Below are 25,438 nucleotides of genomic sequence, written 5' to 3'. Positions count from 1 at the left end.
ATGCCTCAGGGTCTCTTTCACCTCTTTCAAAGCTGGTTTCTCCTCCCCTGGGGCTCTGGGGATTTGCCACCAGACCCACCCAACTGTGCAGACCCAACCATATAGACTGGGCGGGAGAAGGAGGGAGGGTCACTAGACCCAGAGAAATGTTCACGGGTCTAGGGGGTCCTCACCCAGCCCAGTGCCCACTCTATCTTTGGGAGGTGATGGGGGGTGGGGTCTGCGTTATGGCTTCCCAGCCCCCATTCCATCTCCCTCTCCCCCTCCCAGGGCTGGTGGTAGGGAGGTGGTCCTCACCCTGCAGAGCAGTGTGTGTCTGAGAGGTGGGGCTGGGGGCAGGGAAAGGAGCAGGTAGAGGACAGCCCAGCTCAGCAGAAGGGGGCTAGCCCAGGCCTAGGCGCCGTCCACAGTGCTCCTCACAGGCTTCGCTTTCCTCCGGCTCAGCTTTTTGGGTTGGTCTGCCTCTGGGGAACCGAGGCAGAAGGGCAGGAGGAGCCCCCAGCCCAGCTTGGCCACACTTAATACGGTCTGAGAATGGCCAGGTCTCCGTCTCCTTGGGTGAAGTCACCAGGGCTCCTGACGGCACGGGAGGCCAGAAGAAGGCCGGGGAGTGAGCAGGGCACAGCTGAGGGCCCTGGGACGGACCTATATCAGCTGGAGTCATGTGCCCGTGGGCACCAAGGGGGCAGCCCAGGACCCCACGTGCTGGGGCTTGGGAGTCCCGGGCTGTGGAGCGACTCTGCCTGCCCAGGCAGCACCCGCCCCACTCTTGCCGAGCACTCACCACCATGTTGTTGATGGACACCCAGCAGTCGTCGGGGAAGTCCTGCAGCATGGGCACCAGGAACTGCAGGCAGCCATCCCAGTGGCAGAGCAGAAGCATCATGCCAATGAGGTTCACTATGCGCACCACGGCGCTCGCCAGGTCGTAGGTCATGTGGAAGATCTGGAGGCAGATGGAAAGAAACGTTAAGATGGGTGGCCGGCCGGGAAGGGGTGGCCCCACTCTGCCTGCCCCTGCCGCTGCTGCTGGGCACCGCCATATGTGGACTTGGCGGAGCAGCTGGCCTGGTGCAGGTGCAGGTGTGTGCAGGGTCAAGGGTGGCAGGTGGCAGAAAGGTGGCCTGGAAGAAGCAGGCTGGGGGACAGGGGGGACGGCTCCTGGGATTTGGGCAGATGGGGGAGGAAGTTCAGCCCTGCAGGCCAGATATCTGAAGGGAGGGCAGCCCCCGAGTGGGCGGAGAAGCTGTCTCTAGGCCATGAAGACCACAGGGAGAAGAGCCGGCCAGCAGGAGGCTCCTCAGGGGACCACAGTCTGTCGTCACACCAGGGCCATTGTGTTTCCCCAGACCTGCTGCTTTAGGCGGAGGACCTACCAGTGGCTGGGCAGCGGCAGGGGGGTTGGGGGGGTGAGGAGAAAGGTTCTGCTCAGGGCAGCCACAGAACTGAAGCGGAAGCAGCATGGACACACGGGCTCCCCGATCACACAGACCTTGATCCCAGACCCACTTCTAACCAATTCCCAGCTGTGCAACCTTGAGCAAGCCCCTTAACCTCTCTGATTATATTTCCTCATCTGGAAAATGGCAATGAAAATTCTTACCCGAGTGGACTGTCAGGGGTATTAAATTATACATATAAAGCGCTCGGTACTATAGAAGTATTCCACAAATTGCGAACCATTACTCATTGATGGGTTGTTGTTAATAATTAATCTTTATGATTCGCTCATATGTATTAGTAGTCATGCTCTCCCGTATCGCTTAATAAAGCCCAGAGCCTGCAACCACAGCCCAGCACCAGCTTGCACCTCCACTCCTATGGCTCCTAGGAGAGGCTTAATGAAGCCTGGTGGGGCAGGGCCAGGGGGGCACATCCCAGCATCCCTGCCCTGCCCCCCCCCCCCAGAGCTGCTGCTTGGTCTGGTGTTAACGGGGATCCCCATACTGACGGGGCAGTGAGGGGACAGGGATCTGGAAGGAGGTCAGAGAGAGGTTTCTGGACTCTGGTCTTGCCCCGGCCTAGGAGACTCTGGGGGCAGGATGGGGTAGAGCTTGGTGGCTGGGGGCAGGTCATTGTGATAGTAGTGACTTCAGTTTCCCCTTCTGAAGTGTGGGCATAGTTTGGGGCAAGGTTTGGAAAAGCCCAACATAAATACTGCTTGTCGGGCACATCCAGGGTTGTGCCCACCTGCACCCGCCTTAGCACAACTCTGGATGTTCCAGCCAAAAGATGATGGAGACTTCTCAGGATGAAGTGGACCCTGGAAAGGTTCAGGGAGGGTGGCGGTCCATCACCCCTGTGGCCCTGGTGTCAGAGTGGGGGCATGTGGGCCCACAGCCATCATCTCATTTAACCTCACAACAACCCTTTGCTGAAAATATTATTAATCCATTTTATACCAAGGCTTGGAGAAGGAAAGGGACTGGCCACCGTCATGGTGGCAGTGGGAGAGGCACGTCTGAGCTCAGGGCTGCCAGCAGATTATCAGACTGGCCCAGTGTGGGAATGATGGTTTCCAGGAGTTATTTTGTAGATGGAACAACTCAAACCCGATGTGGCTGAATTCACACGGCAAAGGGACACAGGCGCGGCCGGAACTCGCCAGCATCTCACCTCAGTAAGCCCCAGGCTGTCAGCACATCGCTCCCCACCGAGCCGCTGCATCAATGTCAACGTCAGGGGCGTGGGGCACGAGACACTGGCCAGGGCAGGATGGGTCTGGGACCCGCGTCTAGGAGCCAAGGCATGCCTGAGTGTGCAGTGGTGACTCTGGCCATCTGTCCACTGCTGGCCTTGCTGTGGGGCCTGGACCCTGAGCCTGGGAAGCTCCTCAGCCTCTCCCCATCCCCAGCAGCTCCCGAGCACCAGCACCCCAGCTGCGGCTCTGAGGGGAGATCTCACTTTGGGCTCTTCACTGCTTAGGTGAACGCAATAGCTCTATGACCTTGGGCAAATCACTAGCCTTTCAGAGTCCAAGATGACCAGGATGCCACCAGCTCCCCAGACTCAACAGGATGGGAAAGGCAAGTGACGCGGAACCATCCAGTCTCAGAGATGGCCGGCACCTGCCCTCACGTCCTGCCACATCTCAGCCTCCCATCATCTAAGATGAGCTAGATATCTGCCCCCCATTTCTCAAGGTTTCTGGAGAATTAAACTGGCTAAGAAGGTCCTCTGGGCCCCGAACACAGCATGGGTAGGGTCTTTATTACAAAGCTCCTTGGTTTCCTAGACTGGATGTTTGTGTCCCCCAAAATTCATATGTTGAAGCCCGAACCCCCACTGTAATGGCATTAGGAGTTGGGCCTTCAGGAGTTGATGAGGTCATGGGGGGTGGAGCCCCATGAATGGGGTCTATGCCCTTAGAAGAAGAGACACGAGAAGGAGGAGCTCTCGGCTGTGTGAGGCCACAGCAGGCAGGTGGCAATCCACAAATGCGGACAGGGGCCTCAGACAGAAGGTGACCATGCTGGCACCCTGATTTGTCCTTTCAGCCTCCAGAACTGTGAGAAATAAATTTTCGTCGAAGCCCCCAGGTACGTGGTATTCTATTCCAACGGCCCAAGCGGGGCCATACTTGCAGGGTCTGTGGGAGAGAGTCCTATGAGGCATCTGTAGAATTCAGTGTATCTTACAGAACCGGAGCTTCAGGTAGCCTGGGACCCCTTTGAGAAAGTGTCCCCTGCCTGGTGCAGCTCACAGAATCTGCCCCGGGCATGAATCCCTCTGGGCATTTGAGACAGAGCTATCCGGATTGGTATATTTTTATGCAATACCTGCTTTTCTTTGGGTATGACCTATGTTTCTGGTGCCTTCGTAGCTCATCTTCCTCCAGGATCGTCCTTGCCTAGTTTTGCCTTTATCATGACCTCAGCAATGACTGGGGCAGAGCACGTGGTGTGCTCTCAGGAACTGAGAAGTGCTTCCTGACAGAGGTAAAGGGCAAGGTGACGGTGACCGGGATGGGGAAGAGTGGGTCAGAGCCGCCACGAGTGTACAGGGTGGCATTTGGAAACCCCCCCTCCCTCTGGGCAGGTGCAGCCAACGAGAACTCCGTCTCTGCCTGCGTGGGAAGGAAAAGGTGCCTTTTCCTGGAGGTGGGCACAGACTCACATGTCCTGCAGAGCTGCGGGGTAGTCGGGGGGAGCTAGGCGCTGGGCTAACGAAGCAGGCGGTTGTTGGAAGGGGGCCCGGTGGAGGTGGGGAGGGTTGGGAGGGTGGGAGTTTTGGGGGCTCGGGACGGGTACTGTGGCTGGCTCTCAAAGGCCCAACATGGCAAAACCTGAACTTCCTGCCAAGAGTTGGTGGCAGGGGCAAAGACACCCATTTAGGTGAGGAGGGTACCCCGGGCGGTGAGCACACGCGCCCCAGGCCCAACACAACGGCACCCAGGTGTGGTTGCTGAGAGTGAGGCTGGCCGTTGCCAGGAGAGGCGGCTAAATCCTTGTGTGTCCCCGCTGTGGGCTGGGGCCGCAGGCCACCCGCAAGTCAGCTGCATTGCACAAATATTTATCTTGCTCTTTATACTTCATTAAAACCCCCTTTTATGATGTTGGTTCTGACTGTGACTGTGGGGGTTAAGTACCTTCATTTCCAGGCCCTGCAAGGCTCGCTGGGCGGATAGCCTGGACGGCTCACTCTCTGTGCCCCATGGGGCCCTCGGTGGAGGCACCGTAGTGTTCCCACCACAATGCGGAGACAGAGTGACATGCCTTCCACCTGAGCCAAGCGCCTTCTCTGCTCTGAGTAATGGGTCCTTATCTGTGTAATGGGTCAATAACTGCCAGCTCCCGGGGCTGTCTTGGGGATCAGGAGAGATGATGTCCACAGCTGGTATACAGTAGGTACTCAATGCATGTTTGTTCCTTTCCTTCCCTCTCTTCCCCAGCCTTCAAACAAAGAGTTGGTTTCTCAGTCCTGGGGCAAGACCAGAAATTGGAGTTTCTGCCAAGGCCTCATCTTGGGGCTGGGTTGAATTCCCTCCCAGGGTGACTCGTTTTCTCCTCAGGGAAAAGGAACAATTTCTCCCTGCATCTCAGGACCCAGTGACCACACTGGGGTCAGCAATCCGAGGCCTGAGAGGATGGCTGGTGCGTGTGTGTCCTGGAGACTTCCTAGAGGTAGCCAAATGGAGGGCCATACTGGGTCCCTTCCTGGGGCCTGGAGAGAGCGCCGACCCCTACCCCTAGGACCACTCCTGGATTCTGAGAGAGACAAAGAAAAATCAAGGTCCGTGGGGGAGGAGACTCATCAGGAGGCTCGGCCGCGGCCCAGCCTCCTGCCTCCAGCCTTCCTCCCACGGCTCCTGTCCGCTGAGGGAAAGAGGATGCTGGGATGGGTCACTGGGGTGCTGGGCCTGCAGGGGAACATCCGGGGTTGGGGGGGGATGGATGGACCATGGTTTCTAACAATAGCCTCCGTGCCTGTAACAAGCTCACACCTCAGAGGGAGGGAAGAGGCTTGGCTGGGGAGGAGAACATTGACCTAGATCGCCCGGGTTGGAGGCAGAGGCTGGCGTCCTCTGAGAGGGTGGCCTTTGCCTGCCGAGACCCTCCACCTCCCCTGACTCCCAAGACCTGCTAATAGCACTTGAGGACTCTCTGACAGGGCGCTGGGCTGGGCTGGGCTGGGCTGGGCTGGGTGAGGCAGCTGAAGCCAGGGGCCTCGGTCAAGCTGTTTCCTCTTCACAGGGGGGCTGACATTCTAGCCCCCACCCAGGGCCACAACAGTGTCCTCAGGGTCAGCTCATGTCACCCTTGCCAGGGGAGGCTGGAGTGGGGACCAATTCCCAACCCCCTAGAACATCAGGGCACACCTGACATTTGGGGAAACTGAGGCCCCCCAAAGGAAAGGGACTCACATAGGGAGTTATAGGAGGAAAGAGAGCAGGGTTTTCTCTACTGAATATCTCCTTTCCCAGGTCTCATGTAGACCTGGGACCTCTGGGTGTCCCTGCTATTGCCTCCAGGCTAAGCTGAGGTGAGAAGGTCCAGGGCCAGGGCAGGCTGTAGAGGATGTGCAGACGGGGTTCCTGGGGCCAGCTGGGGGAGCCCAATCCCATCCCAGAGGTGCAGCGGAAGCCCTTGGCTGGGCGGTGTGCCCACAGAAGCCAGCTTAAAGCAATTTCCTCCCCAGCTGGTAGGCTGGAGAAGGGTGTGTGTAGAGGGGGTGGGGAGTCATCTGTTTGGCCTCCTGGGATCTCCCTCCCTGCCCAGGACGCTCAGTACCCATGTCCAGTTCAGAGCCCAGACTGAGGCCTCCTGGGATCTCTGTCTATCCCAGGGAACGGTCTGGGGCAAGAGCCTGCCTGGGCAGTTCTGGATAGCCCAGAGGGTGGCCAGGGTGGGGTCTGCCAGAGAGGCAGTTGGGACCAAAGCCCTGGACCAAGCTCCCAGATGTCTGGTGCAGGGAAGTGAAAGAAGCACTTAGTTTCTCTTCCAGGACTCACTCTGCCCAGCCATGGGCAATTCTGTCAGCTCTCCCCCAAATAGTATGGCCTCCAGGGCCCAGGCGTCAGGAAGCAGCAAGGATGGTTCCCAGGGGGCCGGGGCCTGGAGACTTGAACCAGTGCCAGAGAAGGGAAAGAGAGGCTACTTTTCTGCTTTTAATGATAGTCTAGCTGCAAGTTCAAGACACACAGAAGGCTGGAGGGGGTCTTGGGGACTGAGGAAGCCATCATGGTCCAGAAGTCTGCCTGGAGGTCTCTAGAGGCTGTGGTATTTCTACTTGGGACCGAAACCAAAAGACAAGCCTGTCAGGGAGTTCCAGGAAATCTGCCTCCATCCTTCCTGCCCCCACCCTAACCCTCTCCCCACTCAGGTCTGAGCTCAGATCCCCAGGCCAACAGCTCTCTGTGTCTAGATGTCCTGCAGGTAGCTCAAACTCAACCCATCACACAGAACACCCCACCCTACCCCTCCACCTGCCTTCCCAACCTCAGCTGGGAGGCGATGCTAACAGAGGAACAGACAACAGAATCAAAGTCATCCTGCTTTCAGGCCACCTAAGAATGCAGGAACCCAGAGTCAGGAGGCCCAGTTCCAACATCCTACCCCTGGGCCACCTGGAGCTTCTGACCCTGTTCCTCAGGACAAACAGGAAGAATCAGTCCCGCCTGCTTTACCTTGCTGGCTAGGTGTGAGGAGCCAGCAAAATAAAGGGTAAAAAATATTCGAGGGGCTCCTGGGTGGCGCAGCCCGTTAAGCATCCGACTCTTGGTTTCCGCTCAGGTTGTGATCTCAGGGTCCTTAGATTGATCCAGGCATCAGGCTCTGCACTCAGGGTGGGGTCTGCTGCTGGAGATTCTCCTTCCCTCTCCCTCTGCCCCTCCCGCTCGTGCGCGCTCTCTCTCTCTCTCTCTCTCCCAAATAAATAAATAAATAAATAAATCTCTAAGGGAAAAAAAAAACTATTTGAGATAAGTAACACCCCTCACCCACCCACAGAGACATAGAGGGTTACACAAACAAATGGGGCGGGGAGGGACCTTTCCCGAACCATCCACCAGGCTCCCTGCTAAGTGTCTTATAAACATCGTCTCACAACAATCGAGTGAGGATGAAACCCACTCTGCGGATAAGAGACTAAGGCTCAGGGAAGCAAGGTGACCCCAAGGTCATGGAGCCAGGCAGTGTGGAGCCAGGATTTTAATTCGGGTCTCACATGCATAATCCTAGCTCAAGCCCCCGGACCTTCCACTGCCCCAGGCAGGGACCCCTCATTGCTACGAGTCCAGAGAGCTAACTGGGCTCTGCTCCAGCCCCTCCAGATGCCTGGCTGCCCGTGTGACCTTGGGCAAGTCACAGCCCCTCTTCTGTCAGCAGGAATACCGCCAGTTCTCCTAGACAAAGAGAATTTCCACCACGGAGTGATGCTGCCAGGCTGGTGTGGGCACTTCTGCAGCACAGGCCTTTGTGATACCCCTGACCTCAATCTGCCAGCACCCTGACCATCGGCCGTGTGTGCTACTGGGGGGGCCCAGGCTACCCCTGGGGTGGGGTGAGGGCTTCATGCCCCGAGCACAGGAACTTCCGTCCAACCAACCAAGTAGAGGAATCCTGGGGACCAGAAGACTGGCAGTGAGCCGTGGCAAGAAACGCACCTCTGCATGAAGCTCCCCCAGGCTCCAGCCGGCTCCGGACCCCAAGGTGGGTGGCCTCACAGAGCACAACTACCCCCACGTGGGCTCCTGCAGGTCAGCCTGCCTGCCGCTGCGGCCCCAAGGCATAGTTGGGTGGTGGCAAACTGAGACAGAAGTGCTTGCACGGTCAGATGGTCACCTGCCTTTTTCTGAACTGCAGCCCACAGTCCTCCCCAGTTCCTCCCACAGATGATTGCATTCAGCCCGTGGCTCAGCTAGGTTTGTTCAGAACGGTGTTGGCCCACCCAGTTCTTTCACAAATTTTTATTTCATTTCTGGAGCCGGTGCTTTACCCACAGGCCCTACGATCTCTTTACAGTTCGCATACACACAACTCCAGGCTCCTTGGATGCTTCTCACTCCCTGCAGTTAGCCCCTGTGGCTCTTTATCGGAGACCCGCCCCAGGCTGCTGGAAGCTGCTTTGCCTGCTAGCACCGAGGGCAGGCGGGGAGTGCCCTGAACCATGGGCTGCCATGCAAGGGGATAGAAAAATTCCAACTCTTTACCCGAGGTGTGAGGTACATTGTCCCCAGAGCTCCCCGCAGCACTTAGCTTGGCTTCCTTCCTTCCATTCCCTGTCCCTCTTCCCTAGTCCCTCAGCAGATAATTCCTGGAAACACTCCTGCCTCAGCCTCGCTGGGAAAAAAAAGCCACTTTCATGCAAATCCTCACCTCAGGGTCTGCTCCAGAAGAACCCCCAGGACACCTAAGATACCTGACAACTAAATTGGCACAAAACCCCAGATTCCTGCTTCTCATGATCAATCTGTAGATCTCACAACCCTGGGCCGATTCTTACTTGGCAACAAGTGGCTATGGTGGAGTAGAGGCAGACGGAAGATGTATTCTTCAGTTTTCCCCAGTCTGCCATACTCCCTACTGCCTCCCACTGGCCCTTTTCACCCATCACATTCCCTGCCTGGCCCCTCAAGGCTCCGGAGTTTGCGTTCCCTACAGTATAGCCCAGTGATTAACTGTGCAAGCTCTCGAGTACAGGTTCACCAATTACTGATTCTGAATCCCTTTCTGCCTCTTGGTTTCCTTTTGTAAAAAAATGAGTACCACTACAGTTGTTAGAGACTTACAAGGGATACCATCTGCAAAGTAATTTTCATAATATCTAGCCCAGGATAAGAAGTCAAGAAATTACTATCATTTGTCCTCTTGGAGAAGATGTGCCTGCTACCATCTGCCAGCCCAAATCCAGCTATCTGAGACTGCCTGCTGGGCCCTCACCCACCCTGTGGGAAAAATATCCCTTACTCCCAAGAGGTTTAGGTCTGGCCACTCACCTCTTCCCACTGGTGAATGTATCGAATGAGGCGAGAGAGACGCAAGAGACGCAGGAGGCTGAGGATCTTGGTGAAGCGGACGATACGCAAGGCCCGGGCTGTCTTGTAGACCTCAGAGTCAATGCGTGTCTCTACGATGAGGAAAATGTAGTCCACAGGGATAGAGGAGATGAAATCTACCACGAACCAGCTTTTGAGGTACTTCATCTTAATCCGCTGGGGGTCCAGGATGATCTCAGTGTTGTCCTCCACCACGATCCCTGTGCGGAAGTTGAGGACCAAGTCGATGAGGAAGAATGTGTCCGACACCACGTTGAAGACGATCCAGGGCGTGGTGTTCTCATCCTTGAAGAAGGTGATGCCCACAGGAATGATGATGAGGTTTCCGACCATCAGCAGCAGCATGGTCAGGTCCCAATAAAATCTGCCCGGAGACACAGGGATCAGTCGCCAGGAGGACAGAGAGAATAAGTTACAGACTTTAAGAGAAAACTCCAAGGGAGCACACCTATGGAAGAGGGAAGTCTTCGGATGTTCTGAGTCACTGCGTGAGGTAGGCACAAGGGTACCATGGGCAAAATATGGAGAGTGGCACAGAAAAGCTCTCTTTTCCCTAAGGATACCTTCTGCCTGTCCCCATCTGGTCCCCAGTGACAAGCCTCCCTCTCCCATCCCCGCTCCCCAGTGGGAGTCAGGCTGAAATGCAAACCAAACAATGAGATCCAGAAAGAAGAGTGAAGCTGTTTTAGTTTTAGTAGGACCAGTTCGACCTATAATTCTCCAGGCTCCAGCCAGGCTGCTCCATCCTCCCTGAGGGTCAGCTATGGCCTGAGACAGGCTGGCAGGCAGACAAGCTACAGACCGTGACCAGAGAGCAGGTGAGGACCAGACACATGGCAGGTACCTGGGTGGCAGGAGGCCCGGGATCCAGTTCCAGCTTGGTCACTGACAGGTTGTGTGATGTCAAGAAGGTGCCCTGCCTTCTCTGGCCCTTACTTTTCTCACTGTGCAATAAGGGTGGAGTCTAAACACTGCATCTCATAATTCTGATCTGGCCTTTACCCACCCTGGCTCTCTGGGGTCCCTCTTTAGTCTATCCCCTATAGTCAGAAAATGCCTGGCCATCTCTCTCCCCAAGAGGTTTGTGTTCTAAAAGAGGGCTGGGGAAGGACAGTGAAATCTTCAAGGGCAGGAAGTGTTAATGAGGGGATTTCAGGCACCTGTGTGTTGCCACTCAATGCAATGGAGTGAGATCAGTGGGGGCTTACAGTACCATTTCTCCTAAGGTGTCAAAGCAACTGCAAGGTCTTCCTGAGGGAGGTGGGAAGGGCCCCTCAGGGCGAAACCACCTGGCCTAGCAAGGCCTGCATACCCCTCTGGAGTATGCAGACAGCACAGACAGGCACACATCCCGTGTCTAGGAAGGTATGACCGATCAATCCCAGGGACCCTGCCCGAGTACCAGCCACCCTGGGGCTGGCCCCAAGATCTGAAACCTGTACTGCATAGCTATTCCTTCTGCTATTAGTTTAGACAGTTACACAATGACAGATAAAGGTATTAAGTCAGGCAGAAATGAGCATGTCCTCTCCCAAGAGAAATAACCTTTCAACCATCTTTAATTCTCGACCGCGAGAAAGCCAGGAGAGAGGAGACAAAAAGACAAGCCTCCCTCGAGCCTTTAGAGGGTCCCACTCCAAAACTAAAGTGTTCCTGCCAGAAGAGTTCCAGGTTTTTTTGTTTGTTTGTTTTAATTTTTTAAAGTTTTTTTTTTTATTTTATTTACTTATTTGACAGAGAGAAAAAGATCACAAGCAGGCAGAGAGGCAGGCAGAGACAGGGAAGCAGGCTCCCTGCTGAGCAGAGAGCCCGATGTGGGGCTCGATCCCAGGACCCTGAGATCATGACCTGAGCTGAAGGCAGAGGCTTTAAGCCACTGAGCCACCCAGGCGCCCCAAGAGTTCTAGTTTTGAAAAAAAAAAAAAATATTACTTCAGAGCAAACTGCTTTCTTTGCTAGATTCAAAATGGTGATACGAGTCAAAGAGAGAGCAGGCTCTGCCTCACTGGAGGTGGGCGAGAGAGCCATCTCATACCACACAGCTTAGGGAAGAGCAGTTCCTTTGAAAGCCAAACCATTCACAGCCTCAAGACAGGACCCCAAGTCAGGGCCTCTCAGGCTTAAAGCTTCTCATTCTAAAGCTGATGCTAAGGTCAACTTCAGAGCTTCTCTGCCCTCCATTCCACCACCATTTCTCTAGCCCCAATCCCTCATGCCATCTGAGACAGCCCAACCTAAGACTCAGGAGCCCACCCCAGCCATCACACCCACCACATGGAAGACAGCACGTCCTGCTAATGACACGTGGGCTGCAGGAGGATGGTTTCAGCTTCTATGCGATGTTCCTGAGCTGTGTACACTCTCTACACAGCCTCATGCACGTCATTCAAAGACAGCTGCAGACACTCATTAGGAGCTACAAACAGGTATCCCCATTCACACACAGAGTCTGCAAACACCCCTATATACACATGGCCACCATTCCCTTTCATTTCATCTCTTGGGAAAAACAAAACAAAACTAGCATCGAGAGGCTACTGAGGGCCCCATGGTCCTCTGTACATAAAGCTAATAATACACACAGGCTAGAGGAGTTTCTAAAATTAACAGAGCGGCAGCAAGGCGGCGGGGAATGCTGACTCGGGCAGGCCTGCCACTCCAGCGGGTTTCTACACTTTCCCCAGCTCTAGTTCTCTCAATTACAGACCAAATTTGAGACAGTAATTAACAGGAGAATGTTTGCATTTAGTGGTCTTCATAAAACCAAATTACATGAGGCAAAAACAACCATTTCCTTGCATTCTGACTAATTATTTCTTTTTTTTTTTTTAAAGATTTTATTTATTTATTTGACAGAGAGAAATCACAAGTAGATGGATAGGCAGGCAGAGAGAGAGAGAGAGAGAGGGAAGCAGGCTCCCTGCCCCGCTGAGCAGAGAGCCCGATGCGGGACTCGATCCCAGGACCCTGAGATCATGACCTGAGCCGAAGGCAGCGGCTTAACCCACTGAGCCACCCAGGCGCCCCTGACTAATTATTTCAATCGTTGAGTTTCCAGATGCTAAGAGATATTGCTGGTGCCTGATCTGGGCTGGGGTCGGAATGCTGGAGCATTCCTTCCCAGAAACCACTATCCTGTAGCATCATAGAGAGGCTTTCAGAGCCGGCCAACCTGGGTTCAATTCCTGGTTCCATCATTTACTAGCAAGTCACTTAACGTCTCCATGCCTCAGTTTCTTTGTCTGCTCACTGAGAATAATAACGGTATCTAACTTAGAGTTATAAAAATGACTTGAATTGATATATGTAAAACCCTCTGGACTATACCTATCTATGTTATTAAATGAGTCAATTAGGAGCTCAACTCAACAAATTCACCGGAAAGAGATGAGGGAGGAAGATGAAATCTTCCATAGAAGAGTCAAAGCAAAGCATCTACTGGGGGTGGGGGTGGAAGAGAGCTCGTCCAGTGCTGGAAGTCAAGGACCACAACATTCCGTGAACAGACAACAGAACCAGTCTACCTTGGCAGACAGACGCCCTGAGTTCAGCGAGCTCGTGGTCTAGTCAGAATACAAGGCTTAGACAGAAGACAAGTTGGGCAATGATGAAAGAAACCATCCTAGGCAGCAGCCCAGGTATGGCTCACAGTGGCCCAGAAGGGTGAGACCAGAAAGTGCTCCTGGAGGATCTGGGCTTTAGGAGATGCTATTGGCCTTGGGAACTACCTCTCCTTACTCTTACAAGATGATGGCACAGATTTCCAAAAGCAGGGCCAGGTGAGGGGGGCGGAGAGAGAGAGGGGCAGCACCACGGACAGCTCCCGACACGCCTGCCAACCCCATTCTGCTGCTCTAGCCAGGCGGACTTGGCCGCAGGTTCCCCACTGTATCTTCAGCTCCCAGACCCTGATTCTCGCCAAGCCCAGGGATAAGAAACAGCTCAAGTGATTCCTTAAGGACTTGGGCTTTTTTTGTTTTGCTTTGTTTTGTTTTGTTTTTCCTGGCTTTTTTTAGGGGTTCCTTGGTGACTGAATTCATAAAGACCCCATTTCACATGTATCAAGCACTTAGTTCGTGCTTCCCATGTGTTACTTCATGTAATCCTCACCCCAACACTCAGGTGGCTGCTGACGTCTGTGTTCTGCTGATGATGACACTGCGACTCAGAGAGGGGTATCTACCCAAGATCACACAGTGAGTGAGGGACAGAACAAGATCCCGAGAGGTCTGGGGGGACTTGAGAGCCTGACTGCTTAGGATTTCAGGCACCTCAGTGGGATGCAGGGAGGGAGACCAGCCTTACTGCAACCTCTGCATCACACAGGGAGGTAACCTATCACAGTGGCTGTAGTCCTCTCTTGTAGACAAGAGAGGAGAGAGAGATGGGGCCAGACGGTGACTACACTTATAATGGTGAGCCCTGAATAATGCATAAAATTGTTGAATCACTATGTTCTCCACCTGAAAGATGTAACATTGTATGTCACTTCTGCTTCAATAATAAAATTTTAAAGAGAGAGAGAAAAAGAGAAGAGAGAGCTGTGAAGAGTTTTGGAGGGGACCCATGCTCCTGATGTCACAGACTTCCGAGATACTTCCTGGGTGGGGGAAGTAGCACACCTCTCAAATATTAAAAGCATCCTGGTTAATTGGACACAGCTGTGCCATCCTGTAGAAGGAGCGGAAAACCTAAGGTCTGTGGAGGAGGGAACAGTAACATTTCCAAAACCTCAAGCTGTATGTGCCATATTTCCCCCAGCACCCCACTGCCCCTAGAATCAGTCATGATTAACTCCCACAATCCAGGGTATGTGTCCGTGGTGGCGGGTGGCACGATCTGGCAGGGAAGTGAGGGACAGCCAGACTCAGAAACATTGGAGTTGGCACATGCCCGAGTTAGAGGCCTTGCTCTCTCCAAAGCCAGATGACCTGCCCCATCCCAGTGTTCTCTAAGCTAAAAGGAAGATGCCTCATCCCAGTTGCAGCCCCAGAAACCCAGGCTTGTCCTCCCTTAATCCTGGACCTCACTTCCTACCTGGTATCCAAGTTGGCAGGTGGGTGTAGCCTACAGGCCAGGAGCAGGTTTCGTGCAGAAGAAACAGGAGATGGCAAAGAGCCAAGCAGCCCTTTTACACGGACATCTGGAACATTTCATGGATCCGTCTCCAAGGTAGGTTATCCCTCAAGGGAGCTGAAGCAAGAGAAGACCCTGACCCTGAACTCAGAGACTCAAGGACCAGACCAAGGACCAGGCCAAGGACCAGACCAGACCTCTCCTTCCCCAGAGGCTAAAGAGGAGTGAAGGGTAATAAAACGGGGACAGGGGAAGTCAGAAGAGGGATGTTCTCCTCCAGCCTTGTCTTGTTCACACACACCCATGCTTGCCTTTGAGTGCATATGCTCTCTCTCTCCCTCTCTCTCTCTGTCTCTCTCTCTCTCACACACACACACACACACACACAATACAGTTTTATACACATTCTCATCTATGCACTTCTGCTAGTTTTCCCCCTGTACACACATGCATACTTTCTTGCACACCTGCTTGCATACATTTTGACTCAAATGACATCCACTAGGTATCCTGCCAGCTGGAAGAGAGTGTCAGTTGTTGGCCCATTACATTTTTTCCCATCCTTCAGGATTCATGCTACATCTTCCAGGCTTCTCCTGCCCCTCACTGATGGGCCTCGGCCTGGACCAAGCCCCAACTTTGGATATCCCAAAACACTGTGGCTCCCTGAAGGCAGGGCCCTGGTTCCAGGCATGGCTTGTGATCCTGCCATACGGACTCCAGGCCAGGGTCTCCACGCTTTCTCCCAGTGAGTGGCACACCCAGGGCCCCATCGTATATCCCTTCCCTCTTGGTAGACACCTCTCCTAGCACCAGACCTGCATTCTCATCTGCCACCTGGAGGGCCTGCTGGCTCCTACACCGGAGCCCAAGGCTGAACTCAGCATCTTCCTCCTTAGAGCTGAATGGCGCACTCAGCATTTCAATACCTCAAAGCTAGCCTCAGCTGCTTTCTTTTTCCTGCAGACCCTCCGTGCAGTGACATGTCTGGTCGAGCATCTTTTTTTTTTTTTTTTTTTTTTTAAAAGCACACCCAGAGTGAAGTCCAAGGCAGGGCCCAAATTCGTGACCCTGAAATCTAGACCTGAGCTGAGATCAAGACTTGGGACACTCAACCGACTGAGCCATCCAGACACCCCTTGTCTAGCATCTGCTACGGCGGCTTCTGAATCTGTCCCTGACTGCTCTGTCACGCTCCTCGCCTGGATCCTTGCCCCTGCCGCCTACCTGTCTCTAGCCTCCACGCTCTTTCCTTCCAACTCACATGATCTCTAGGTTATCTTTCCAAATTTTATGATTACATCACCCCTTGCTTGAGCCCTCTTGGCAAACTCCCCATGACGACAGAAGAAAGTTCAAGCTCCAAGGTCTGGCATCCCCCAAGCCCCACGTCCTGTTCTCCCTCCTGCTCCCTACACAGCAGCCACCGGATACCCACACCCTGGCTCTATCTCCATCCACATTCTGGCTCTTCCTCCTGAGAACTGCCCCTGCCTCCTGGACCACCATCTCGTGAATTCCCTTCCCTCATCAAAGACCCGGTTTGACTGCCTCCTCCTCCAGGAAGCCGGCCTAACGAATCACGCTGTCTGGGAGTAGCTGTCCCCTTCGTCAGGCACCACCTAGCTCTCCTCTCAGCCTGCCAACAAATCATGGAAACTAGGAATCCAGGAATCCTCGTGTCTGAGACCGCGATGGGAGCGGGGAGCTCCCCCTGGGTTCCCGACCCAGTCCTTGGTTTTCCAGGCCCAGCACAGACGACTGCCCTGGGGGACAATGAGACGAGAGCAGGATGGCGGCCAATGTTTTTTGGACACTTACTACATGCTGGACACTAATCAGAGTTCCTTATGTGGATGATCTCATTTAACCCTCTTAAAATCCCCATGAGGGAGATACTATGATGGTGCCTGTCTTACAGACGAGGAGACTAAGGCACAAGAAGTGGAGAAATTTGCTATATATATGGTGGATCAAGAACTAAGCCCAAACAGCCTGCTCCCAGAGTCCCACTTTTCCCTTAAGCAAGCTTTAGCTGAATCCTGAGGATGTCACTTTCCTAAAGCCCATGCACCTACGAGTCAGGAGTGGGGCCAACCTCCTCCCCCTTCTCCCGCACTGGGGCCACTCCCTGCCTGTGCTAGGAAGGTTTTCAGGACCCTTTGAGAACCCTGTCATCTTCTGGCCATCCTGCCAGCATCCATCTGCCATACCTGGGGACCCTGGGCATACAGGCCCTTGGTTCACAGCCTTCCCTTCCATTTCAAACCCTGCCATTGTCCTGCATGACTTCCACTCCTTACATCAAGCCCAAACACCCAGTCCCTCAGTGGCTCGGTGTCCTGACTCTCCTGCCGCGCACGTCAGTCACCCACTCCCGCAGCAGGGGACGGACCATGTCACCCCTGCCCCAGTGGTTCCATCTCTCACTCCCACCTCCTTTCCCTCCAGCTCTCTTAGCCAGTCATGCTAAGTCTGTTCTGTAGCACCTGCCCCAGGAACCGTGAGTCACAGGACCCTCCTGCCTCCTCTCTTCCCCCGGGACACAAGGGTCCTGCCCTTCTACCTTGTTTACCCCATCCTTCTGGCACCTACTTCACAAGATCATGCCTTGGATCAGGGTCACCATTCACCCTTTGCATGTTCCATGGGAACTGTGCAAAAAATCCCACAGCCTCAGACCTGTCCTGCTAAATATGTAAGCACCTTAGCTCCCGTGCCTCAATTTCCTCATCAGGGTTTCCATACTCTGCTGGCCCTCTCCCCCACCTGCCCCACCTTTCCAGGAGACCCTGGGAAATTTTCCCCACCGTTCTCCTCTAGCAGCCACTTCAAAGTATCTTCTCTCTCTTCAAAGCTCTAAAACCACTCTTCTACCCTACTCTCAGCAGATACCACCACCCTCTACTTCACAGAGAGAAGAGAAGCCACCCAAACGCCCCCTTCCTCTTCCTGCCACCAGACTCCTGCCCCGCGTGCCTCTCCCTCATCTCCCCACTCCTCCTCCAGTCACAAAAGCATTGGCAACCCCTCCACCCGTCTCTTGACAGGCATCCCCTCTGCCTTCCCAGGGACCCTGGACCCAAAGGTGATCCCCTCTTGTCTTATTCTTCAGCCTCCCTCCCCGAGCGTCCTTTCCCACCAGCTCATTGTTTTAAGCTCCCCACATTTAAGAAATAAAATAAAACCACTCTCGAATCTCCAATCCCTCTGCCTTATCTCTTTACCCATTGGAAAGAAGCTTCCTGGGAGAGGCCCTCCCGCCTCCATTCCCACTCCCCACACTCCTGCCGACTCCTCAGCAACCGCGTGCTGTTCCTGGCTGACCCCCAGCATCACCTGACCCCGCGGGCCACTCTGCCGAGACACTGGTTTCCTCCCTTCTTTCTGTCTCTCCCTTTCCTTCCCCTGGTGGGGTCCTCTTCCCCTGCATGACCTTCAAGTGTGTTTGCTCCTTTGGGCCCTGGCCTCTTCTCTCTCTGCACACTCTCCCTGCGTGACCTCGCCAGTTGCCAAGGCCTCCATGATTCTGCTGGCTTTCACATCAGACCTCTCTCTTAAGCTCCACACCGGTGTGTTCACTTGCTGACTACATCTGACCCCTGGATGCCCCCGTCATTCTTGCCATGTCCAGATAACTACACAGCTTCCTCCCAAACCCTTGTGCTTCCAGCACAGGCTCCTCCGCCATCCAAATGTCCATCGAGAAAGCGGAGAGTTCACCTCTATCTCCCTCGCCTACCAACAGCCAGCCAGTGGGACGCGGAGTCTCATCAGCCCACCCCCCGGCCCACCCCGTGGCTTCCTAACTGGGCCCCTGGCCTTTCCAGGACGCTGCATACTTCAGGGTTCCAGGTGGGCTCCACGTGCTCCCAGCAATCCACTCTCCAGGACTTTGCCAAGCCAAGTCCTGGGCTCCCAGCTAAACCAAGTCCCACTGTCGTCCCCCAGGCCCTTCTGGATCTGGGTTCTGCTTCCTTCCCATGTCTTGCCTCCCTTCCTCCCCTCTTCGCTCTGCTCCAGACAAACCAGCAGCTTTCCATGCCCCCAAACGCACCACGCTTCCTGTCCTCCAGGCCTGCCGACCGGCTGGTGTCTGCCTCGGACTCTCCTCTCCACCCCGGCCCACCCCAGGGCCCCTGGTTCAGAGGAGGTGTTGTTTCTTTGAATCCTCAGAAATCTGGTTAGGTGGCCCTTGTACGCATTGCTCTAGCATAGTATTTATCACGCTATGACGGAATTGTGTGTTTGATTTGTGTGTTTATATCTGGTGGCCTACACAACTCCCTGAACTTGGCAGGGGGCCTTTTATGCAGTGCGTCCTAATACATGCGTGAACGGTGGGCGAATGAATGGAGGCGTGCTTTAGGCCGCAGAGCGGAGTGACAGGTGGCCCAGCAGAAGCCACAGGAAATGGTAGCTCACTGAGACCCACGAGGCTTTCACAGGCTTCCGATGATCTGGGTGGAACATGTACTGTCCAAGTCCCTAGGATGCCAAGACTCCCAGGAACATCCATTAGAGAATGTTCCCCACCACCCCCACCCCCAAACCTGGTGGTGGAAAAGTCATAGAGAAGGAAGGGGCAGAGCTGGTGGGGGCAAGGGGGAAGGGGAGGAGATGAATAAGAGACAGACCAGGAGAAGCATGGGGATTGGGGTTTCCGACAGAGTGGAATGACAGAAGGGGCTGGTAGGGGGACACTGGCCTCAACCTAGGCTTCGCGGCACAGACCCGTGGTGGCAGAACACCTCCTCATTAGGGGCGTGCCCTCTTAGTGGGGATTTTAAGGATTCTCCCTCCTCCCAAAATAGCAAAATAGGTGAAATAGAGCCCAGAGCTTCAGGAGGTGGGGGCGGGTAGGAAGGAGAGAGTCCCACCTTATCCTAGAATCCGCCACTTTGCAGACCCAGGATGAGTCGTGTCCTCCCTCAGCCCTGCCCTGCCCCCCAACCCCGACCCCAGAGAGCAGAAACCATTGCTCTTCCTTTTCCTAGGAACACATAACTGGGCCTGGGACTGGGGAGTGAGAAGCACAGGAGCCTCTTGGCAGAATTGTCTTATTGCTAAATGGCTGGGTGGCCTAAAGGCTGTTGCCAGGGGTAAAAAGACTGCCAGAAACAAAAATTAAGAAACTACCCTAAAAGGTCAACACTGATCCCGGCTATGTGGTGGGATTAGGAGTGATTTTGTTTGCTCTGTCATACGTTTCTAGATTCCCTACACTCTGTCTATTTCTAAGTTTATTTTCTTAAAAGTGTGCAAATTCTTATTTCTTTTATAATCAAAAAAACGAAATTTGCCTTTAGCCGGTGCCCGGTGGCCTGTGCTGGGGAGAGTCCCCTCGCTGGAGTCAGGAGAGAGACACATGGGGTCCTCCGGCAAATGCCTGGGGAGCCAGCATCCACGGGCAGAAAGCGTGTTAGCATGGCACGGAGGTCAGGATGAGCAGAGTTTCTGGAGGAGGGCGGTGATGAAGGAGGGAGGGAGGCATCTGAAGGGCAGGCATGACAGGCAAAAGAGACCACGTGCCTGCCCACGACACACACGTGGGCAGCCACAGAGAAGAGCCTCCTTCCTTGTCTCCCTCCCTCCTGTGAAACCTGGATCTTCAACCAGTCCCTCTCTGTCCCCTCCCTGTCCCGGCTCCTGCTCAGCACTCTCTGAGGCAGAGCTACTGCCCAGCACTATGCCCTCCCAGAGAAGCTGCCGGCTGCCTGGGCGCTGGATGGGGTCTTCCCTTCCTGTGCCCCAGGGCTGGCATTTTAGACTCTCCCTTCCCCTCAGGCCAGAACTCCACACCCCACAACCTTCCAGAGCCAGGCTGGGTCCCGCAGCTCTTGCCTCTGAGGGCATAACCCCCCTATCCTCGCCGCCCCCTCTTCTGGCCCAACCTCCCTGACTTGGGGTCCCCCCCCCATAACAGACAAATTGCTCTCTTCCTCCCACTCGCCTCTGGCCACTAGGCTCTATTTTTAACCCACCTCAAACTCTCTGACTCAGAATCACAGGGCTCCCAGGTAGCTGCTCCCTGGGCTGCCTGGGGCCGCCTCCAGAAGTTTCAGAGCCAAGGGCGCTTAGTGCTTTTGTTTATGGGTAGGTAGCTGGGATCTGGGTGCATTTTTATTTTTCAAATTGTCTATGTGACTTAAGGAAGAAAATTTGGTTTTGGTTTTGAAGACCCAAGAAGACCCGTGAAACCCCTGACACTTCGCGCAGCCTTCCCGGTCCTGGGCTGCGGCCCTAGCCTTTATCACACAGTGAGGGCCAGTCTCGGCTGTTCCGAGGTGAGCTGAGGGCTGTCCCTGATAGAATCTTCCCCCTTGTGTGATCTTTCCATCGTACGGCACAGTGCTCTACACACTGACACCTAGGGATTGTATCTAGACACAGATAGGGCTGCACTAGGCGGGGGACTGGGGGCTGACATCTGCCTGGCTAATAGGCTCCCAGTGACAGTGAAGCTACTGGTCCCAGGACCACACCGGAATAGCCAAACCGTAACAGACGGGAATTCAGGCCTTCTTTGAGTGTGGCTGTGTGGCCTCAGACAGATCATTTAACCTCTCTGAGCCTCTTTCCTCATGTGCAAAAGGAGAACATGAATCCCATCTCAAAGGATTCTGGGAGAATTCAGAGAGATATTTATAATACGCTACACAGTGTAAATCCTCAGGATATGCTGGCTGTTATCATCATCATTCTTCTTTTTTTTTTTTTTTAAAGATTTTATTTATTTGACAGACAGAGATCACAAGTAGGCAGAGAGGCAGGTAGAGAGAGAGAGGGAGAAGCAGGCTCCCCGCTGAGCAGAGAGCTGGATGCGGGGCTCGCTCCCAGGACCCTGAGATCATGACCTGAGCTGAAGGTAGAGGCTTTAACCCTCTGAGCCACTCAGGTGCCCCCATCATCATTATTCTTATGACGACTAAGAGGCAGGTCCTGGCCTGAGGGCTCTGGGGATACTGGCGCATGTGGACCAGTCTCACCACAAAGAGCCCTCATTCGTAGGGACAGACAGACCCACCCCCACAGGGGAGCTGATGATCCAGACCAGTTCCATGGGCAGATGACCCATAAGCTGGAGGTGGCGGGTAGTGAGGAGACTGTCTGCTCTGCAGTGTGGACCAGGAAGAGCGGGAGGGCAAGTTCAGCCAGGCTTGAGCACAGGGGCAGAAAGGAGCAGAAAGCAGCACGGCCTGCTGCGTATGAAAGCCCCAGAGAGGAGGTGGCCCGAGCCTGTGCCCTGGGCAGGAAGGTCAGTGTCGCAGTTACGGGAAGGAGGATTATGCTACATGGTAGGTGTCCAGCCCAGAGGCCCGCGAGTCTTGGGTTCTAGTTCCCTCTCCATCTCTAACCTACTGTGGGCCCTGAACAAGTCCCTGCCCTCTCATAATCCTTTTTTCAGTTTCCCCAGAAGGAGGGAGCTGGCCGATCTCTAAAGACATGCCAGTTCCAGGAATCCCTGCAGTGCGGAGGCTAGAGGGGCCAGCCGAGGGCAGCCGGCCAGATGGAAACTTACGGAGAGAAGAGTGCAAGCCTTAGAGAACCCTGGCCCCCTGCTTCCCCCCACCCCCAGCCCCCCGACCCAGTACTGGTCTGAAGAGAGTCAGGGGCATACTGAATGGCAGACGGAGTTGTCCGGACTCTTCCGGGGGGCCGTGGAAAGCCATGAAGTCTGCAGAGGAAGACAGTTCCTCGAGGAAGGGATTGTGATGGCACCTTCTCAAAGGTACAACTGAGCACAGCCGGGCTGTAAGGAACACCAAGATACCAACCCACTACTTCTCTGAACGACTGAGACTTTCAGTCTGTGCACGCACAGATACACTAACGTAAGAGTGCACACACACACACACACGCACATGCACGCACGCGTGCACACACATATCCCAACGCGTACTGCAAGTCATCTGCTCTACAGTGCGCCGAGATGCCAGGATGCTGTGTTCCCTCAGGCTAGTGGCCTAACCTCTCTGAGCTTAGTCTGACAAGACTATCTGGGGAAAAAACAGGGAGGCGGCGAGCAGCTGGAGCACTTGCCCGCCCAGCTTCCAGGAAACAAAGGCTCAAGCACAGCTGTCCCCACACAGGAGACTGGAACAAAAATAGCAAACGGCTGAGGAGTAGCACGTGAACGTAACCTCAGGGGAACTTGGGTAGGAGAGAGCTCACCTGCTCCCGAAGGAGGGGGCGCCAGGGGGACGGGCTCAGGGCAGAAGTGGTTCTCTGGTGAGGATGGACGCAGCGGGAGGGTCTCCCCGGAGCAGGGAGCTAAATACTGGCTCTGGGAAGGTCGACGTGGCCCCCTTCTTGCTGGGAGGGGGGTTCCCCTGGAGGTGCCTGGGCTCTTGACAACAGGAACCAGATGGGACTCCGCTGCCTTCCGTCTAGGAAAACACAGTCTGACGAGGACATGGAGCAAGGGCCGTGGTCCTTGGGGTCCCGCCAGCCCCCAGAGGGTTAGGATTCTGGTTGCTGACAGAAGAAAAGGTAACGAGTCCCTGCAGAGGGGCCTGTCACACATGGGCTTGGATGGCAGGCTGGGGGAACAACCATGTCACCCCCAGGCTCCGGGGAGCCCTGAGGGACTGAGGCAGATGCCCTTTGGCTGGAGAACTGCGGACTATTAGTGTAGGGAGGTCCCAGCCCGCCGGCTCCTCAAGTGACCGAAGCAGAAGCAATCTCCCCAAAATCATACCCTCCCGGTGCCACACCAGGCGTCTGAAGTCACACGAAGCTCCCAGGTGTGGCCCGCCGATTTCAGCTTCAGGGGCCTGGGGTCTTGCTAAAAGCCAGCCCTCTCCAGAAGCACTGTCCACATTTGGAGGAAAGCAAGGCGCCCGGAGGAGAGGCCTCAGCCCGGTCCTCACAGCTGGATGGGGCAGAGCATTCACTGGCCTCTTATTCACTGCAGGGGCCCCCTCGGCTCTGTCCCCAGAAGCTGGGGAGTGACACAGCGGGAGGATGACTCCTCAGAGCCTTTGGGACAGGATGAACAGCTTGCCGCATTTCCTTCCCCTGCCAATTCCAAAGCCCGTGGTGCTGCAGGCCTGCCCCCCAGGACTCCTCCGGGCGCAGCTGTCTAGGATGACCCACACTCCCCATGGAGCCTCTCCTCTGAACTCTTCCAGGGCCAGGTCTGAGCTTCCAGGAGGGGACAACTGTCCCCCAGGAGAGATGGCTGGGAGGACAAGGGAGCTGCTGTCCTTTGCCCAGAGAACAAAAAAAAAAAAAAAAAAGGAAAGCCTGATGTCCACTCCCACGGAGGCCATGATCTCGTGGGGGCTGGGGGGTGCTCAGCGGACCAGACAGACACTGCTGGGGAGCCTCCACCTTGTTCCCCTCTGTCTCCCGCCCCCCAGGCACAAAGGGCTGGCAGAGCCTCCGTGGAGAGAGGCCCGTGAGGCAGGAATTCCCGCTGCCCCAGGAGCCCTGGGGCTGCACTACTCCAGGTTCAAGCCTGGATTGGCCTCTGCAGAGTCTTGGGAAAGAGGGAGGGAGGGAGGTTCTCATCAGCTCCACTCATCAGCTGCGCTGTCCCTGCCCTGCTGGCTCAATTTGTACTAATGGGGTCAGGATCGCGGGTTCAATACCTATTTGGGCAATTAGCTTTGCTCTCTTCTCAGCCTCAGACTGAGCCCTGACCCTGGACACTGAGACAGGAAAGGACTTTGCTGAGGTCATACAGTGGAACAGGAGGAGGGTCAGGAGGGCCAGCTCAGCATGGGGGGGGGGGGCGGGTTCTAAGCTAGGAAAGCTCAGGAGGAGAGAACACAGGGCTCCAGGGTGGGCCAGCCCCGATGCTGCACAGACGGGCCCCAGCTGCAGCGTCTCCCCCGCTGGACCGTGTTTCTTCTATGAGGCGCTGATGGCCCTGATGGGGCCTGTGGGCTCGAGGGTCTCTCCTGTCCCTGCAGGAGGGAAAACCGCTGTGTATGCTGTGACGGAGGATAGGTGGGAGAAGCTGTCTTTGGACAACCGGCTGGGGACTCGCGTTAATCATTGACAGGGGCTGCTCTAGCCTACAACAGGGAACTGCAGGGTAATTACTTCTGGGCTCCAGGCCACACGCTCAGTGACATTAATGCGGCGGCAACACCTGCCTTCCGGGTGTAGTACAGCAAGAGAAGGGGGCTGTCTCAGAGGTTGGGCAGCTGGGCCCGGGGCTGGGGCCAGGAGAACTCCCTGGGCCACAAGGACCCAGGAGGAGAGGCCAGACAGACAGACAGACACACACACACCCGCAAACCCGCAAATATATGCACACATACCCAGACAGCAGCAGGGTCAAGACGGGGGTGGGGGGGCTCACGGTCCTTAAGGGAGAAGCACTGAGCTTAATAAGTACAAGTCCAAAGAGGCAGATTTTGAGTAACCCGCTCTTAGGGGCTACCAACACCCTCCCACCACCCCCAGTCCCTTAGCTCCATCTCCCAGAAACCTACTTCCAAGAAAGCGTGCAGAATGGTTCTCTCTTTCCTTCAAATCCAGCTCTGATCTGCTTCCTCCAGGAAGCCTTCCCGGACCATCAATCCCATACTGATCTACCCTAAGAGGGGCTGAAATCCTATTTTCTTTGCCGGGTGGGTAGTGACCCCCATCCTCCAAAATGGGTGACAACAGTCTTGGAATGGAGCATCTGATCTCTGAGGGGGTACGACCCATTCCCACCCCTTAAGCTTGCCCCTCCCCAGGCCCAGAAGACGGTACATGAACCAGCCCAATGTTACATATTAATTTTCTGAAAGCCTCGTTCACGCAGACATAACACGTCCACCCACATGGATAAATGCTTAGACAGACACAAAATCATCAGCAGCCAATTATCAGGCCCCCGCAGCTGCCTCGAGCAGACCCGGAGGC

The 25,438-nt window shown here is 55.0% G+C and overlaps 1 protein-coding gene across 1 annotated transcript in view; it reads right to left on the bottom strand.

Annotated features, from left to right (window-relative positions):
* HCN4 (hyperpolarization activated cyclic nucleotide gated potassium channel 4) overlaps positions 1 to 25,438 on the bottom strand; it is a 42,348-nt gene that overhangs the window by 7,138 nt on the left and 9,772 nt on the right. Inside the window, exons 2-3 of the mRNA XM_059180443.1 lie at positions 9,437 to 9,860; positions 785 to 946 (exon numbers count right to left, since the gene is read on the bottom strand). Of these exons, the coding sequence (XP_059036426.1) occupies positions 785 to 946; positions 9,437 to 9,860 (586 nt within the window). The remainder of the gene's footprint in view (positions 1 to 784; positions 947 to 9,436; positions 9,861 to 25,438) is intronic.

The sequence above is a fragment of the Mustela lutreola genome, chromosome 7 (genome assembly GCF_030435805.1).
Source record: "Mustela lutreola isolate mMusLut2 chromosome 7, mMusLut2.pri, whole genome shotgun sequence".
Taxonomy (NCBI): domain Eukaryota; kingdom Metazoa; phylum Chordata; class Mammalia; order Carnivora; family Mustelidae; genus Mustela; species Mustela lutreola.
The sequence above is the reverse complement of the archived record's forward strand: the minus strand, read 5'-3'. Positions and strand labels throughout refer to the sequence as shown.